The sequence below is a fragment of the Ranitomeya variabilis genome, chromosome 7, assembly GCF_051348905.1.
Source record: "Ranitomeya variabilis isolate aRanVar5 chromosome 7, aRanVar5.hap1, whole genome shotgun sequence".
Classification (NCBI taxonomy): domain Eukaryota; kingdom Metazoa; phylum Chordata; class Amphibia; order Anura; family Dendrobatidae; genus Ranitomeya; species Ranitomeya variabilis.
Window position 1 is genome coordinate 174,657,107 of NC_135238.1, and position 18,427 is coordinate 174,675,533.

The window sequence follows — 18,427 nt, forward strand, 5'->3', positions numbered from 1 at the left end:
TGTCAGGGAGTGTAGATGAAGTGTGCATTCCTCCATCTCTAAGGACACAGTTCTCATCTTTAACCCCTTCCAGCCACATCACTGCAAGCAGGACTTTCATGTTAACTCAGTTAACTGAGTACTTTTAATTTTAAAGTTTAATAACACTGTGTCACCAATGAGAACACCTTGGAGCATGTGCATGAGGTTTTAAACTTGGCTGGAAGCCTGTATAGACTTGCTTATCTATACTTTACATTGTACCACGGTGTCAGATCTTCAGTGTTGTCCCATGAAACTATATAATAAAATATTTACAAAAATGTGTGGGGGTGTACTGATTTTTGTGAAATAGTGTGTGTGTGTATATATATTTGAAAAAGGCTCACACTTAGAGTCGAAACATTGCACAAATGGGCCAAACCCCTTCACGACATGCGCCGTACTAGAACAGCGAATGTCTGTCTCCCCTTTGATGTGGGCTCCGGCGGTGAGCCCGCATCAGTCGCGACATGTCATCTGTTTTGTACAGCTGACATGTGCGCGCAATAGCGGCCTGTGAAATCGCGATTCACCAGCCGCTATTAATCTGTTAAATACTGCTGTCAAATGCTGACAGCGGCATTTAACTACCGCTTCCAGCCGTGCATTTAACTACCGCTTCCAGCCGTGCATTTAACTACCGCTTCCAGCCGTGTGGCCGGAAATGAGTGCATCGCCGACCCCCGTCGCGATTGGGGGTCAGCGATGTGTCAGGATGGTAACCATAGAGGTCCTTGAGACCTCTATGGTTACTGATGCTGGCCTGCTGTGAGCACCCCCCTGTGGTCGGCGCTCATAGCAAGCCTGCATTTCAGCTACATAGCAGCGATCTGATGATCGCTGCTATGTAGCTGAGCCGATACAGTGGTGCCAGCTTCTAGCCTCCCATGGCGGCTATTGAAGCATGGCAAAAGTTAAAAAAAAAATGTTGTTTTTTAAAAATATGAAAAAAAATAAAAAATATAAAGTTTAAATCACCCCCCTTCGCCACATCCAAAATAAAACAATAAAAAAAAATAAAAATCAAACCTACACATATTTGGTATCGCCGAGTTCAGAATCGCCTGATCTATCAATAAAAAAAGCATTAACCTGATCGCTAAACAGCGTAGTGAGAAAAAAATTTGAAACGCCAGAATTGTTTTTTTGGTCACCGCGACATTGCATTAAAATGCAATAACAGGCGATCAAAAGAACATATCTGCACAAATGTGGTAGCATTAAAAACACCAGCTCGGCGCGCAAAAAATAAGCCCTCACCCGACCCCAGATCACAAAAAAATGGAGACGCTACGGGTATCGAAAAATGGCGCTTTTTTTTTTTAGCAAAGTTTTGACTTTTTTTCACCACTTAGATACAAAATAACCTAGACATGTTAGGTGTCTATGAACTCGTAATGACCTGGAGAAAAAAAAGCCAAACAAAAAAACAAGTGTGGGATTGTACTTGGAATTTTTTTCCCGTTTTCTAGTACAAGACATGGTTAAAACAATGATGTCGTTCAAAAGTACAACTCGTCCCGCAAAAAATAAGCCCTCACATGGCCAAATTGACGGAAAAATAAAAAAGTTATGGCTCTGGGAAGGAGGGGAGCGAAAAAACGAAAACACAAAAACGAAAAAGGGCCGCGGCGGGAAGGGGTTAAAACAGCCCGTTCGCACTAAAGTGATGGTGTGCTGCTTCTTCATTTGTTAGCAACACACACATCCATACTTCTGCTGTGACACGCTGACACACACGCTGGCTGACACACACACACACACACACACACACACACACACACACACACACACACACACACACACACACACACACACACACACACACACACACACACACACACACACACACACACACACACACCCTTTTCTGTGGTGAATAGAGCACGTGACCTCCAGCCCTCCCGGCATTCTGATCCCGCCTACACATGCATGTGATTGATCACATGGTCATGACGTCACTGAAGGTCCTTTAGGTTTCTCGGATTTAGCTTACCGAAAGAAGATGGCGTCCTTGGTGCAGAAGTGAGGAGCGGGCCGGCTTCCGTGACATTAAGTACAGCAGCTCTGGTGTAACAGAACCTGAGGAGCCGGGAGCTCATTCCCAGGAGCAGTGGCCGGCTGAGGGCAGGTGACAGTCCGCGGGGTACACGCTTAGCCCTCCGCCTCCTGTGGATGTGAAGCTGCTGTTCTGTGTATGTGGTGCCCGGAATGTGTTGTGTGTTGGGGCCGAGGGCACTGACATCCCCTGTACTGCCCCGCAGTTGGTGCAGTGACCGGAGGTGCTCACTCCTCAGTGTTATCAGCCACAGGGCGGCGCTGTCTTGGCTGCTATACTAGCCCCGCTCAGTGATGAGAAGAGGCAGTGGCATCAGTGTCCTTTACTCCGTGCGTGCCCCCTACAGTGCCTGCCTGACCCTCATCCGTGTCCATGCCTCAGCTCAGCTGCCTGGCAGTCTGCAGACACGGACCGGCCGTCAAGAAACGTCTAGTGAGCACCTAAACAGTGACATACAGGGTCACTGGTCCGCGCGCTCCCTGGCCCTGGTCCGCGCGCTCCCTGGCCGTGGTCCGCGCGCTCCCTGGCCCTGGGGCCGTGGTCCGCGCGCTCCCTGGCCCTGGGGCCGTGGTCCGCGCGCTCCCTGGCCCTGGGGCCGTGGTCCGCGCGCTCCCTGGCCCTGGGGCCGTGGTCCGCGCGCTCCCTGGCCCTGGGGCCGTGGTCCGCGCGCTCCCTGGCCCTGGGGCCGTGGTCCGCGCGCTCCCTGGCCCTGGGGCCGTGGTCCGCGCGCTCCCTGGCCCTGGGGCCGTGGTCCGCGCGCTCCCTGGCCCTGGGGCCGTGGTCCGCGCGCTCCCTGGCCCTGGGGCCGTGGTCCGCGCGCTCCCTGGCCCTGGGGCCGTGGTCCGCGCGCTCCCTGGCCCTGGGGCCGTGGTCCGCGCGCTCCCTGGCCCTGGGGCCGTGGTCCGCGCGCTCCCTGGCCCTGGGGCCGTGGTCCGCGCGCTCCCTGGCCCTGGGGCCGTGGTCCGCGCGCTCCCTGGCCCTGGGGCCGTGGTCCGCGCGCTCCCTGGCCCTGGGGCCGTGGTCCGCGCGCTCCCTGGCCCTGGGGCCCGCGCGCTCCCTGGCCGTGGTCCGCGCGCTCCCTGGCCGTGGTCCGCGCGCTCCCTGGCCCTGGGGCCGTGGTCCGCGCGCTCCCTGGCCCTGGGGCCGTGGTCCGCGCGCTCCCTGGCTGTGGGGCCACTGTAATCTGTGTATGACAGCCTCTGGCCTGTCACCTGGCTTCTATCTCTCTGTGTCTCTAACAGCTGATTTGACCTCGTGGGTGCAGGTCGCTGAGGAGCCACACAACCTATTTTTGTTCGCACTATACATGGTCAGAGTTTCCGCTTACCTGCAGCATAAACATGTCCATACCACTGATTGCAGAAGAGCTTCTGACTGATGGGGCTTCTCCCCCAAGCTACGCCTTCATTTATTGTAAAGGGCGGGGGTGTCCAGGATCAATAATGAAACGGCTGTACATTGGGAGGAAAATTACAAAAAATAATAAAAATAGCATGGCTGACTTGTTAAATCACCTGCCACACCAGTGCTCTCTGCATCGCTGCAGTGATGGTATCCTATCCACACCTGATCACTTAACCCATCGCTGGCTGTAACTGTCCCCACCCACTGAGTCGGGTAAGCAAAGACCTGTGGAGAGCCCCTGCGCAGTGGGGCTGGACGTTTTTCCCACTGCCATTGCTTTTGAGGAGCTAGTGGGAATACCAATATTTTCAAGCCAGACAGTCCCTTTAATATTTCTAGGGAGCACCTTTTTAAAGGGGTTTTCTCATTTCAGAAAACATTACACTAATAAGCTGCGGTGGTTATAACTAAACAAACTGGACGTTACTTGCCCTCCCCAGGTCTAATTCCAGCTGTCCACCACTGCTCCAGTCCCTTATTTGTCTGCAGCTCTGATGTCATGTTGACAGCACTGCAGCTGATCAGAGCTCAGTGGCTTATACCATCTACATGGGCGGAGCTGCTGAGTTCAGTGATTGGCTGCAGTGCTATCAAAGTGACATCATTGCTGCAGACAGAGGCGATGGTTGAGAACTGATGCTGGACCTGGAGAGGGAAAGTAATACCAAATTTTTATTATAACTACCAAAGATTATAGCATAAGGAACTGCAGGCTAATCCCATTTTTTGGGATCCTACGGTGTTGTACCTTCTATTAGATATCTGTCCACAGAATGCATGTTCTACTAAAAGCTATTCCAAACAAGCTCTACTCATCACTAGTGCTTCAGCTGAGCGCACATGTATTCTCAATGGGGAGAGTGGAATAAGCCACTGCAAGATGCCTATGGTGGCGACTTGTGCTTGACAGCAAAGGAATCTGCATCTTAAAATCCAACATCCCAATCCTTTTGTTTTAGCCCTACATGTGCCATCAGAGGGAAAGTAGTGAGGACACAATGATAACTGGCTAGTTGGAGACTTACAGGTAGAAAGCTAATGGCCATAGTCTTGCACACAAGCCTTATTCCAGTCTATCCGGACCACACACGAGACAGGGGTTCTTATTGCAAAAGTATAATAATAAAAGTATCTTCTGATGTAGACTTATCAGAAAGAGAGATTAGTGGGATATTTGCAGTGTGGACCTTTTACTACATGCAATCCTATTTACCGCTGTTCATACTACTATCCAACAACATGCTAAGCAGAGAGCTGCAAGAATCATTACTGCTTTCTCACTGACCTTTTTGGCATAGTCGGGAATGGTGGCTTTGCAATGAAGCCCCATACAATTTCTTCAGTTATTTTAAAGGGGTATTTTAACGGTATTAATTACTTTAGCTAGACAATATGAAAATAAGCAAGTTTGCAATTGACTGACTTGTTTTTTTTCTATCTGCTGTCATTCTGGTGTGAGAGCTTTTATCTTATATAGTGCACAGCTGGTTTCTACGCTGATCGGCCACCCATCCCCTGCCTAGAGTGCGCAACAGTTATATTGCAGGAGAGGGGTTAACGACTAAGATCCCAGCCACCTCTCTTCAGCCCATTGATTTGTGTATAGCAGGTAGCTGGTCACCTCCCTCTCAGATCCTCACAAGCTGCTGTTGCGAATCTTGCAAAATCACCCACCACCAGAGTCGGCAACTTTCAAAGCATGTCTACTAATCACTGCTCTCACTGTCCAGAGCTGTGTGCTTGTTCAAATGTCCTGTAATCTCTATGTTTAATTATACGGATAAGTGTAGTCTCCAAAGCAAACGACTGGATGCTGACTGTGTTAAAGCAGAACTGTAAAGCTCAGCACCAAGAAATACTCTCGCAAAACTTTAGTTTCTTAAATATGTATGTATTGTAGTTGTACTAAAACGCTCACCGTTTCAGCATCACTCTGGTCCTCTTTTGGTTTACGTCACCTCAATTCCCATTCGCCAAATCACACAGGGGTTTACAACATGCCTCTATAGATTTACATTGTAAGGCCACGTTCACACGCTGCGGGTTCCTCTGCGGGTTAATCCCGCAGCGGAATTGAAAATCTGCAGGGCAAAACCGCTGCGGTTATCCCTGCAGATTTATCGCGGTTTGTTCCGCGGTTTCCGCTGCGGGATTACTGCTGTACTATTGATGCTGCATATGCAGCAATATGCAGCATCAATAGTAATGTAAAAAATAATAAAAATTGGCTATACTCACCCTCTGACGTCGCGATCTCCCCGGCGCTGCAAGCGGCTGTGCCGACAAGGACCTTTGTGACGTCACGGTCATGTGACCGTGGCGTCATCACGGTCATGTGACCGCGACGTCACCACAGGTCCTGTTTGGCACAGCAACTGAAACCGGACGCCGCGGGCAGCGCAGAGAGGTGAGTATAGCATGATTTTTTATTTTAATTCTTTTTTTTTTACACCCATATATGGTTCCCAGGGCCTGGAGGAGAGTCTCCTCTCCTCCACCCCGGGTACCATCGGCACATTATCCTCTTAACTTCCCGCAACGTGGGCACAGCCCCATGCGGGAAGTTAGCGGTTCAATGCATTTCTATGGGTGCAGAATCGCTGCGATTCTGCACCAAGAAGTGACATGGTCCTTCTTTTTTTCTGTTTTTTTCTGCAGAAAATCCGCGCGGATTTTCCACAGAAAAAAAGGATCGTCGGCACAGCGGGTTTTGTTTTCCATTAGGTTACATTGTACTGTAACCTACATGGAAAAAGGATGCGGACCCGCAGCTGCAAAACAGCTGCGGGTCCGCAGCAAAACCCGCAGCGTGTGAACATAGCCTAAGGGCTCATACTCATCACCATGAAAAAAAAAAGTTCCGATTCCTATCAGAAAAGTAAGACTAGCGCCATGTAATTTTTATGAGAGTACAGTGCTATTTTTCACATCTAGCATCTGATTGACAACCGAATGCCATGCGATTACTATCCGATTGCAATGCGTTTTTTTTTTTTGTTTTTTTTTTAAAGATGAGTTTTTATACAGAATAATTCTGTAATTTACATATTTTTCAAAGGAAATATTCTTATTCTCAATCCACATACCTTTCTCTCTGTAGAGTAGATCTATGAAAAGCCCGCATACAGTAAAATCACAGCGTGCCCTGTTAGAATGTATATATACACATAGAATAGATATGTATAAAGATGTCAGTGACATAAATAATTAGTGCAGTGCCTGTGCAGCTTACTGAACATGTATTTAATCAATTATTATTTTTCTGAAAAAAATGCCATGGGCTGATGTTTTTAGTACGGGTAGGGGCCAATATCCATGACCCTATCTTAGGCTATTAACATCCTGCAGCTGTCTGCCTAGCCTTTTTTTGTTATTAATTGTAGAAGGACTCTACGTCATGTTTTGTGTGGTGGTAGAGTCCCCCATTTTAATAGTAAAGGTAAAGTATACAGCTGTGAGCTGTTACTAATAGCCTGGAAACCTCCATGGATATTACCCTCTTCCCAGGCTAGAAACATCTGCCTCCAGCTGTCTGCTTTTCCTCTGCTGGTTAATATAATGTTGGGGGATCCCACGCTATTTTTTTCAGAAAGCAAGCTACACAAGCACTGTACTAATTATACATATCACTGACCTATTTATATCTCAGTGAGTGAAAATCAGATGGCACTCTCATGATCCGAGTGCTGTGCAATTTTATTTTTTTTTTTAATCACTGGCGAGTCTCGTCCAATATGTGGCAAATTGCGGCATGCTGCGATTTTTATTAATTTTTTTCCTCAGTCTGATTTCAGCTGAGTAAAAAATAGCAGATGAGCTGTAACTCATACATTAACATTGGTCAGAGTGCAATCTGATAAAAAAAAAATCGGGTTGCACTTGTCTGTTTTTCTTGCAAATGTGTATGAGTCCTGAAAGCGACTTCCTGCTCATGTGCGAACCTATATGTGATCTGGCGATTCAGAAGGGAACGGATGTTGACTTGTGGCTTGCAGCCAGCAACACAAAATCCCATGTGAAGACAGGCAGTTCTGTGTTTCAGTCACTGTAGTTCACCGGTCACCGTGCGATACCGCAGGAAATCATCAGATGTAACGTTGCAGTGATACTCGACACTTGTCGCCTTGTAACTTTGATCTTGGCTTTCAATGCTTGGGTTAAAAATTGCATTAGTTTTACTGCACCAGTTGTACAGATGCCTTTACTGGAGCCAAGCTATATTTAATATAAATGTAAGGAAATTATATGAAAATGATTATTGAGCTGTATGTAACCAAATTCTCTTACATTGTAGATAAAAGTAAAGCGGGATGTTGACGCTGGCAAGCAAGCTAAAGCGGGACGATGGTATGAAAGGGAGCAGAGCATCCAGCACAGCCTCTGACTCCACTCGCAGGGTATCCGTCCGAGACAGATTACTTGTTAAAGGTAATGCATTTTGCTTTCTCAAAATATAATTAAATATGTATTGTAAAAAAAAAAAAAAAAAAAAAAATTTCCAAAAACTATGGTGGGAGAGTTATCAACACCGGGGCAAATAAAAAGTGAATTAGTTGCTCATATCAGAAAGATTACTCCTCTGATCTTCCGTAGACCCTGGGAAAGGTCGAAATTTAAAGGGGATACCTCAAGTTCTTAAATAGGAAAAATTGCTAAGTGCTTGTAAAATCAAGTAAGTTTGCTATTTGAGGGATGTCCACTACTAGGACAACCCTTTTTGATCAAAATGTTTGGCGATGATAAAAACAGTAAATTATTCTCACCTGCCCTCCGGTGCTGTTCCTGCGGTGTCTGATTGCCATCTCCCGGGGGTCCCGTGTGGTTGTTGTGACCCCGGCGCCCTATCAGCGCTTGCGTCACTGTCTCCGCCTTCAAACAAATCAAACATGAAGAGGAAGCCCGGGCTGTAGCTGATTTCGGATTTCCTCTTCCTGCTCAATTCAACAGGCCGGGGACAGTGACGCCAGCGCTGATTGGGCGCCAGTGTCACAACAACAGCACGAGAGGCGGAGTGCCGACACCGCGGGAACGGTGCCAGCACGGGAGGGGATAGTATAGGGTTTATTATTTTATCAGGGCCAAGTGTGTGGTATGAGAAGTTGTTGTCCAAGTAGTGGACAACTTCTTTAACTCCTATTAAAAATCGTGTCTTTTCTCAAGAATTGAGGGATTTTTAATTTTATAGTTTACTGCTCGTCGCCTAAACTAGCCGCCATCCTGCCATTTCAGAATGGTCAAAAATCTAGGCAATGCCCAGATTGCTGGTTACCACCAGCGTTAGTCCCCTAAGCTTTTCCAGGCTTCCGAGGCAAAACTGTCAGAGAGCGTTCAGTTTGGAGCAGTAGTGCGACCATGCTACTGCTCCGACCAGTCACTTCAGTAGTGCCCTAGAAACCAAACAATAGAGGGTGGAGCGGTGCGCTCCTGATAATACAACGTGTAAAAACCCCTTTAAGTTTGCAAATGCTCCATTTTTCTTTTTTGCTCGTTTTAATAAGTAGTAATCCACTATCTTACCTGTGTTAATTTCCCATACCTCCACATACAATAAGGCTCATTTCGAGCTGCATTAAGCAGTGTTTGGTTGCCAAACAAATGGGCTCCCATTCCCCCTTTCATAGGCTTTTGCCTTTCTTGGTTTGTTATGATAGGGCTAGCGGAACGCACCTAATGAAAGTATATATTTATTAGGATAGATGCGTTCGCAGCCCGGGGTCCACCGTGCAGGAGAACCTGCTGCTAGCAAATAGCGGAACTAATGGCAGTGTTAGCTAACTCTGTTACTTCACAGAGCAGCCGTGAACTCAAAGCGCTGCGCCCTGTTAGACTCCACAGAGGCACAGGCTAACTGTCTAACAAGAGCAGTCAGTGGTCTTGCACGCATACGAACTCCTCGCCGGAGGTGCCAGCATTCTAGGGGCTTATTTCGGCCAGGTCCCTGAACACACAAGCATACGAACTCCTCGCCGGAGGTGCCAGCATTCTAGGAGCTTATTTCAGCCGGGTCCCTGAACACATTCATACAAGACCACACTGGCGCAAAGTACATAAATGAAAGCAATACTAGCGCATGGCCGTGCGGCCATGCAAGCCTTATATAGCTGCAGCAAGTAAAAGACCTTCCTAGAAGGACCAATGAGAGGCTGCCATACCTGAGCATGTGACCCTAAATCTCCACTGAGAGATCTTGCCCTGGGCATGCTCAGTGTGTGCCAAGCAGGACTTAGTCCTAGCACCTACAGGACCTTCCTGAAAGAACCAATGGACATAGCTGCAGTATCTGACCATGTGACCCTCGATCTCAACTGAGAGATCTTACTCAGGGCATTCTCAGAACGAGAAGAGCAAGACTTAGTCCCAGAAGCGTCTGCTTGCCACTGCCCAGCACTGACTTCAATGGCAGAAGCAGGAAAAGCAGCAGCAACTCTTTGTACAGAGTCAGACTGAGCAAAACGCTGGGACCGACGTCTCCGCTGAGCAGGCTCCACTGCAGCAGGAGAAGAATGGGAGACCGCAGCGGAGATGGCCCGAGATTCCCCCTGTGCAGAGGCGGGAACTCGACCCCTAACAGGTTCTACATAAAAAAAAAAATGACTGCTGTTTTAAGGTTTTCAGGGTGTCTTTTCTTGATGGTAAGATACTCATATGCCCTGAAAAGGGTGTTCTGCAGAGCCCCTTCTACATGGGAAAAGAGGCTGAGCCTGGGTACCTCTGCTCCATTTTTTTTTTTTTTCTCCATGGCCTAGTACAGTATTCCTCTTTTATTCGGACTCCCATGACAGCACAACGAGAGAGGGGATCCGCCCTTCAGGAACAGGAAACCTACAGATACAAAAGGGCGGCACCTCTCCCACGCATCAGTTGGTTTCCTGTTCCTGATGGGACGGGGTCCTACAGATGAAGAGTCTCATTGATCCCAGGCCGGCCAGCCGGTTCAGGTAGCGGGGGTGTCTCCTACCTCGGCCGGTGCAGAGTTCCTGGAGACGCCACGGTGGTCCTGGCTGGACTGCACGGCAGCAGGGAGCGGAGTCCGGAGGATGTCCGTCCCCATAGAAGCCAGCGCCGGGATAGTATTCCCCAGGGTTCTTCTGCTCCAGCGGTGCACTGGTGCCAGAGGTGATGTGTGCAGAGCCGGGGCGTGATGGTGGGCGCTGTCTGGGGCGCCACTGGCAGGCCGGGCGTCCCGCGCTGCTCTGGATGCAAAGCGTCAATGGGCCGCAGTGACGTCTGAGGCAGAGCCAGCATGCGCTTCCGGCTCACCGGGGTTGCTGCGCATGCGCGGTAAATCCAAGATGGCGGCACCCACCGGAATAAGACCCCGGACACTTGCACACGTCCCTCAGGCCGGTCGGTGCACCTGCAGGGGCGGAGAGCCAAGTGGAGGACGGCGAGGCTAATCTGCTGACCGGAGGAGGGGATGTAAGCAGGATGCTTCTGGTCTCATTTTCTGTGCACAATGGAGAGTGATCATGAGCAGCAGCCTCAGCTGCTGGAAGATGTGCGAAAGTGACAGACGGAGTGAACAGTCCAGTCGTAAGAGCTCCTCCAGACAAGAGTCAGGAGCATTGACTGTGAAACCCCCCCTCTTTATTCCGGTACCTATTTGCTGCAGGCACTTGTAAGGGATCTACGTGAATGTTGACTCAGTGATGCGGTCCCCCTTATATTTTTTATATAGGAGAAGAGGTGCACGGATAAGGCTAAACACAAGGAATGCGCCCTCTGTGGAGTCCCCTTACCAGATTCGTGCCCGAAAAAATTATGTACCCCCTGTATCCTGCAGACGGTGAGGTCTCAGGAAGGGGAAGGGGTGGAGTGGCATTAAGTCTAGATAGACAATGTTGCTTTTACTATCCTCCCCCAGGGAGCAGAAGAGTCTCCTAATATTACTGCAAGCCTGAAAGATATAGTCAGGGCAGAAGTAAGGGAGTCCCTGTCTCAAGTAAAGGGCTCAAGATACAAAGACCCTTCTCGTTTTTCTTGCCCCTAGACCGAGTAGATAAACTGGGAAACGGTCAGGGGTACGATGGGCATAGCGGAACCCCAACCGCAGCTATCCATGCAGGTGACCATGTTTAGTGGGCTGGAGGAAGCGATGGTCTTTCCCTTTAAATGAAAAGATCCAGGAGCTAATTTTGCCGGGAATGGAAAGAGCCAGAGAAGAGGGGCTCCTTACCACTGGCTCTTAAACGTAGATACCCTTACGAGGATCCGGTAGCCAAAGCATTAAAAAGGACCTCGCTACCTTTTGAAGACATGGGGACCCTTAAAGAACCCCTAGACAGGAAGGCGGAGACCTTCCTTAAGGGAACCTGGGAGATGGCCAGTTCCCTAAGACCAGCGGTAGCAGCAACTTGTACGGCCACATCCATAATGGTCTGGCTGGACCAATTAGAGTCCCAGCTAAAAGAAGGAGCTTCTAGAGATCTAGAGATACAATTCTAGGTGGCCTGCCAGTGAGTCAGGAAGTTGCAGCTTTCCTAATGAATGCCCGATTGACTCTGTTAGGATGGCCGCCAGAGCAGCAGGACTTTCCAATACGGCCCGCAGAGCCTTGTGGCTTAAATGCTGGCCGGGGGACATCCAAACAAGATCAAAGCTCTGTACTATCCCGTGCAATAGGGAGTATCTATTTGATCCAGCCGGATGAGTTGCTGGATAAGGCAGGGGATAAGAAAAAGTTCCCAAATTTATCTTCTACGTCCTACCGACGTCCTTTCAATAGAAGGTTTGGTCAGGGAAGAAGACGTACATCATCACCCACTAGACACCGTTTCAAGTGGGGGTACGGGCTTTGTTTAGTCGCTCTTCAGGAGAGCGTAAGAAGCCCGACAAATGACTAGCAATTTTCGTGGGGGAAGATTGTCGGCATTCCTTCTAGCATGGTTAGAGATCAGAAATAGTGACTGGGTGCGGAACATAATAGCTAATGGACTCAAGCTTGAGTTCACTTTTATTCCACGGAATAGCTTTAAATTAACTACCTTGCACTCTTCCCCTCTTGAACAGACGGCATTGGAAAAAGAGGTTTTGGATTTATGCCTTTAAAGTGTTCTAGTAGAGGTTCCGGAATCTGAGAGTGGTAGAGGATTCTACTCCTACGTTTCTCATTCAGAAACCTGATAGATCATTTAGAACCATTATTAATATTCATTCCCTAAATGAGTTTCTAATCATAGTTACATAGTTACATAGTTATTGAGGTTGAAGGAAGACTTTAAGTCCATCTAGTTCAACCCATAGCCTAACCTAACATGCCCTAACATGTTGATCCAGAGGAAGGCAAAAAAAACCCATGTGGCAAAGAGTAACTCCACCATGGGGAAAAAAATTCCTTCCCGACTCCACATACGGCAATCAGACTAGTTCCCTGGATCAACGCCTTATCAAGGAATCTAGTGTATATACCCTGTAATATTATACTTTTCCAGAAAGGTATCCAGTCCCCTCTTAAATTTAATTAATGAATCACTCATTACAACATCATACGGCAGAGAGTTCCATAGTCTCACTGCTCTTACAGTAAAGAATCCGCGTCTGTTATTATGCTTAAACCTTCTTTCCTCCAGACGTAGAGGATGCCCCCTTGTCCCTGTCTCAGGTCTATGATTAAAAAGATCATCAGAAAGGTCTTTGTACTGTCCCCTCATATATTTATACATTAAAATAAGATCACCCCTTAGTCTTCGTTTTTCCAAACTAAATAGCCCCAAGTGTAATAACCTATCTTGGTATTGCAGACCCCCCAGTCCTCTAATAACCTTGGTCGCTCTTCTCTGCACCCGCTCTAGTTCAGCTATTTCTTTCTTATACACCGGAGACCAGAACTGTGCACAGTATTCTAAGTGTGGTCGAACTAGTGACTTGTATAGAGGTAAAATTATGTTCTCCTCATGAGCATCTATGCCTCTTTTAATACATCCCATTATTTTATTTGCCTTTGTAGCAGCTGCCTGACACTGGCCACTGCATATGAGTCTGTCATCCACCCATACACCCAGGTCTTTTTCATTGACGGTTTTGCCCACAGTTTTAGAATTAAGCACATAGTTATACATCTTATTACTTCTACCCAAGTGCATGACCTTACATTTATCCCCATTAAAGCTCATTTGCCATTTATCAGCCCAAGCTTCTAGTCTACATAAATCATCCTGTAATATAAAATTGTCCTCCCCTGTATTGATTACCCTACAGAGTTTAGTGTCATCTGCAAATATTGAAATTCTACTCTGAATGCCCCCTACAAGGTCATTAATAAATATGTTAAAAAGAAGAGGGCCCAATACTGACCCCTGTGGTACCCCACTGCTAACCGCGACCCAGTCCGAGTGTGCTCCATTAATAACCACCCTTTGTTTCCTATCCCTGAGCCAGCTCTCAACCCACTTACACATATTTTCCCCTATCCCCATTACTCTCATTTTATGTATCAACCTTTTGTGTGGCACCATATCAAAAGCTTTGGAAAAGTCCATATACACTACGTCCACTGGGTTCCCTTGGTCCAGTCCGGAACTTACCTCTTCATAGAAGCTGATCAAATTAGTCTGACATGAGCGGTCCCTAGTAAACCCGTGCTGATACTGGGTCATGAGGTTATTCCTCTTCAGATACTCCAGTATAGCATCCCTTAGAATGCCCTCCAGGATTTTACCCACAGTAGAGGTTAAACTTACTGGCCTATAATTACCGAGTTCAGTTTTTGCCCCTTTTTTGAATATTGGCACCACATTTGCTATACGCCAGTCCTGTGGTACAGACCCTGTTATTATGGACTCTTTAAAGATTAAAAATAATGGTCTATCAATGACTGTACTTAGTTCCTGCAGTACTCGGGGGTGTATCCCATCCGGGCCCGGAGATTTGTCAATTTTAGTGATTTTTAGACGCCGCTGTACTTCCTGCTGGGTTAAGCAGGTGACATTTAATGGGGAATTTTTATCACTAGTCATATTGTCTGCCATGGGATTTTCTTTTGTAAATACTGATGAAAAAAAGTCATTTAGCAGATTGGCTTTTTCCTCATCCTCATCCACCATTTCACCCAGACTATTTTTAAGGGGGCCAACACTGTCATTTTTTAGTTTCTTACTATTTATATAGTTAAAGAATATTTTGGGATTATTTTTACTCTCTCTGGCAATGAGTCTCTCTGTCTCAATCTTTGCTGCCTTGATTTGCTTTTTACAGAATTTATTTAATTTTCTGTATTTATTTAATGCCTCCTCACTACCTACTTCCTTTAATTCTCTAAATGCTTTCTTTTTGTTCCTTATTGCGCCCCTAACAGCTCTATTTAGCCATATTGGTTTCCTCCTATTTCTAGTATGTTTATTCCCATACGGTATATACTGTGCACAGGTCCTATCCAGGATGCTAATAAATGTCTCCCATTTTCTTTGTGTATTTTTATGTCTCAGCATATCGTCCCAGTTAATTGCACCAAGATCCTCTCTCATCCGTTGGAAATTTGCCCTCCTGAAGTTTAGTGTCCTTGTCACCCCCCTACTACCCATCTTATTAAAGGTTACATGAAAACTTATTATGTTATGATCACTATTCCCCAAGTGACCCCCAACCCTTATATTTGATATGCGGTCTGGCCTGTTGGTTAATATTAGGTCTAGCAGTGCCCCCCTCCTTGTTGGGTCCTGAACCAGCTGTGAAAGGTAATTGTCTCTCATAGTTGTCAAAAACCGATTACCTTTGCTGGAACTGCAGGTTTCTGTTCCCCAATCTATTTCAGGATAGTTGAAGTCCCCCATAATAATGACTTCTCCTTGAGTCGCAGCTTCATCTATTTGCTTTACGAGGATATTCTCCATTGCTTCCATTATTTTTGGAGATTTATAACAAACCCCTATCAGTAATTTATTATTTTTTCCCCCTCCCCTTATCTCCACCCACAGGGACTCTACATTTTCATTAAATTCACCTATATTATCACGCAGGATGGGTTTTAAGGAAGATTTTACATATAGACACACTCCACCCCCTCGCTTATCTGTACGGTCATTTCTGAAAAGGCTATGGCCCTGCAAGTTAACAGCCCAGTCATGGCTCTCATCCAGCCATGTTTCAGATATCCCCACCATGTCAGAATTATGCTCCAACAACATTAGTTCTAATTCGTCCATTTTGTTGGCGAGGCTTCTGGCATTAGTATACATGCACTTGATGTTCCTCTCTGTACCTCTATTCTTTCTTAAATTATTAACTGTTCTAACCCCACCCCCCATGCCACCGCCACCCCCAACTTCCTTATTTGTGCCCAGGTCTCTATCTGCACTATCTTCCCCTCCTATAAAATGAATACCCTCCCCCCCAATCCCTAGTTTAAACACTCCTCCAACCTTCTAACCATTTTCTCCCCCAGCACAGCTGCCCCTTCCCCATTGAGGTGCAGCCCGTCCCTAGCGTAGAGCCTGTAGCCCACTGAGAAGTCGGCCCAGTTCTGCAGGAACCCAAACCCCTCCTTCCTACACCAATTCTTGAGCCACTTATTCAATCAATCAATCGAACCTTTAAGATAGAATCAATCAGTTCATCAATAAAGATGTTGGTTGAAAATTTTTTCACGGCGGTCATAGATTTGAGAGACGCGTACTATCAAGTAACTATCCATACAAATCGGTGTCTATGAGGGGGGTAGTCCTCCATTTTCAGTTTACGGCTCTTCCCTTCAGTTTATCGGCTGTCCCTCGGGTATTCACAAAATTAGTTGCTGAAGTCCTGGCTCATCTGCGGGAGTCGAATATTCTTATTATCCCATACTTAGATGATTTCCTGATAATGGGTAATTCAGTGGATCATTGCCTGTCACAAATAGAAAAACCTAGGGCCAGGCTAGAAGCATTTAGGCTGGATAATAAATTATGAAAAATCCCGATTGCAGCCTTTAAAGGTCCAGAAATTTTTAGACCTACTGTTAGATTCTGAAGCACAACAATGTTGTCTACATCCAGACAAGTTGAATGACCCTCAGGCAGGCCAGGTCCCTGTTAGGGTCCCTGACGTCATGTATCCCAGCCGTCAGGTGGGCTCAGTTTCACACTAGACCCCTACAGAAGGATGTCTTAGTTAATGATAGAGCCTTAGGGGGGTCCCTGCAGAGCCAAATATCATTGAGCCGTTAAACATCACGTCTCTTAGGTGATGGCTGGACAAGGACATCTTATCTTCAGGAGTTCCCTGGGTAACCCACATAACTGTGTAATAACCATGGATGCTAGCTCTTCAGGGTGGGGGGCCCATATGGGTGACATCGTGGTCCAAGGACAATAGGACTCCCGGGTGGGATCCTCGTCCAACCAGAGGGAGTTGTTGGCAATAGAAATTATCAGTTAAAAGCTCCTCGTGTATCTACAAGGTCACCATGTCAAGATTCTTTCGCGCAACCAAGTGGCGGTAGCCTATGTCAACCACCAAGGTGGAACACGTTCAGAGGCTCTGATGCAAGTAACAGATCGCCTATTTCAAACAGCCGAAAGACATTTTCAATCTTTCACAGCGCTTCATATCAGAGGAAAGGACTTTCTAAGCTGCAATACCCTAAAACAGGGAGAGTGGTCTTTGAACAGGGACATCTTCAACCAGATTGTCCGCAAATGGGGTCAACCGGAGGTAGACCTCTTTGCCAACAGGAGAAACAGATAAGTAAGGAAATTCTGTTCTCTAAATCCCAGGGAGAATCCTCTGGTAGTGGACGCATTCCTAACAAAATGGGACTTCTCCCAGGCCTACGCATTCCCACCATTAACTCTGTTACCTCTAGTGGTAAGAAAAATCAGGGAAGACCAAGCAAGGGTCATACTAACCGTCCTATTTTGGCCCAGGAGGACCTGGTTCGTAAGGCTCAAGACTATGTAGGTATGCGATCCCTGGGTACTTCCAGACCTTCGGGATCTGCTCTGCCAGGGGCCTATCAACCATCCACAAGTGACGGGACTTCATTTAACGGCGTGAAGTCTGAAAGGTCATTGTTGACAAATAGAGGTTTATCCCCGAATTTAGAGGACACCCTTCTGAAAAGTAGAAAACAAATCACAGCAAAAATCTGCTTTAGAACCTGGAAATGATTCCTAGCCTCTTCTGAGTTTAGTGTTGAAGACTGGGTACTGGTGCGACAGATCTTTGAATTCCTCTGAAGGGTTTGGAATTAGGCCCTTCCACGAGTACACTATAAAAGTGCAGGTCTCAGCCCTGTGGGCCTTATTTTCCTGTAATATTGCCAATATCTATTGGATTTCTAGATTTATTAAGCTCACTGGGAGAGCTAGGCCCATACACAAGAATAGAAGCATGCCGTGGGATCTCAACCTAGTCCTTCCAGCTTTGACAGAGGCACCCATTGAACCCTGGAGTCAGCCTTGATTTAAGATGCTATCCCTTAAAACAGTATTCTGATAGTAATAACATCTGCTCGTAGAGTAGGGGATATTCAGGCACCTTTCCAGACTTCCCCATTATACAGAGTTCTTGCAGGACAGGGTAGTCCTAAGGCTGGACCCAGCTTACTTACCCAAAGTATTATTCCACTTTCACAGGTCACAAGAGATAATCCTACCCTCTTTTCTCCCTAACCCTTCTAACCCTAAAGAAGAGAAGCTTCATTCGTTAGACGTTAGAAGAGGCCTACTACAATATATCTCGGCTACTAATCCTTGGAAAAAGGATAATGCATTATTTTTGTCCTTCCAAGGTTCTAGAAAAGGGCTTAGAGTATCAAAATGCACACTAGACAAATGGAATAGGGAGGCTATCTCTCTCTAGCTTTTACAGCAGATGGGGGTCCGGCTCCGCAGAATCTGAGGGTGCATTCCACGCGGGGCATGGCATCGTCCTGGGCAGAAAGATCTGGAGTGTCAATCAACCAGATATGTAAGGCGACCACATGGTCATCTTCTACCTTTATTAAGTTGGACTTAGTTGGACTATCAG

At 46.9% G+C, this 18,427-nt stretch overlaps 1 protein-coding gene across 6 annotated transcripts in view; it reads left to right on the forward strand.

The window, feature by feature from the left end:
* The first annotated feature begins 1,916 nt into the window (after window positions 1–1,916).
* UBE2F (ubiquitin conjugating enzyme E2 F (putative)) overlaps window positions 1,917–18,427 on the forward strand; it is a 291,447-nt gene continuing 274,936 nt past the window's right edge. Inside the window, exons 1-2 of one of the 6 annotated variants that reach the window (XM_077272292.1) lie at window positions 1,917–2,152; window positions 7,779–7,912. In XM_077272292.1, coding sequence (XP_077128407.1) covers window positions 7,795–7,912 — 118 coding nt within the window. In that variant the 5' untranslated portion in view covers window positions 1,917–2,152; window positions 7,779–7,794. Of the gene's footprint in view, window positions 2,217–7,778; window positions 7,913–18,427 lie in introns of all 6 variants that reach the window. The other 5 variants (XM_077272298.1, XM_077272296.1, XM_077272293.1 and 2 more) reach the window with 5 other exon arrangements.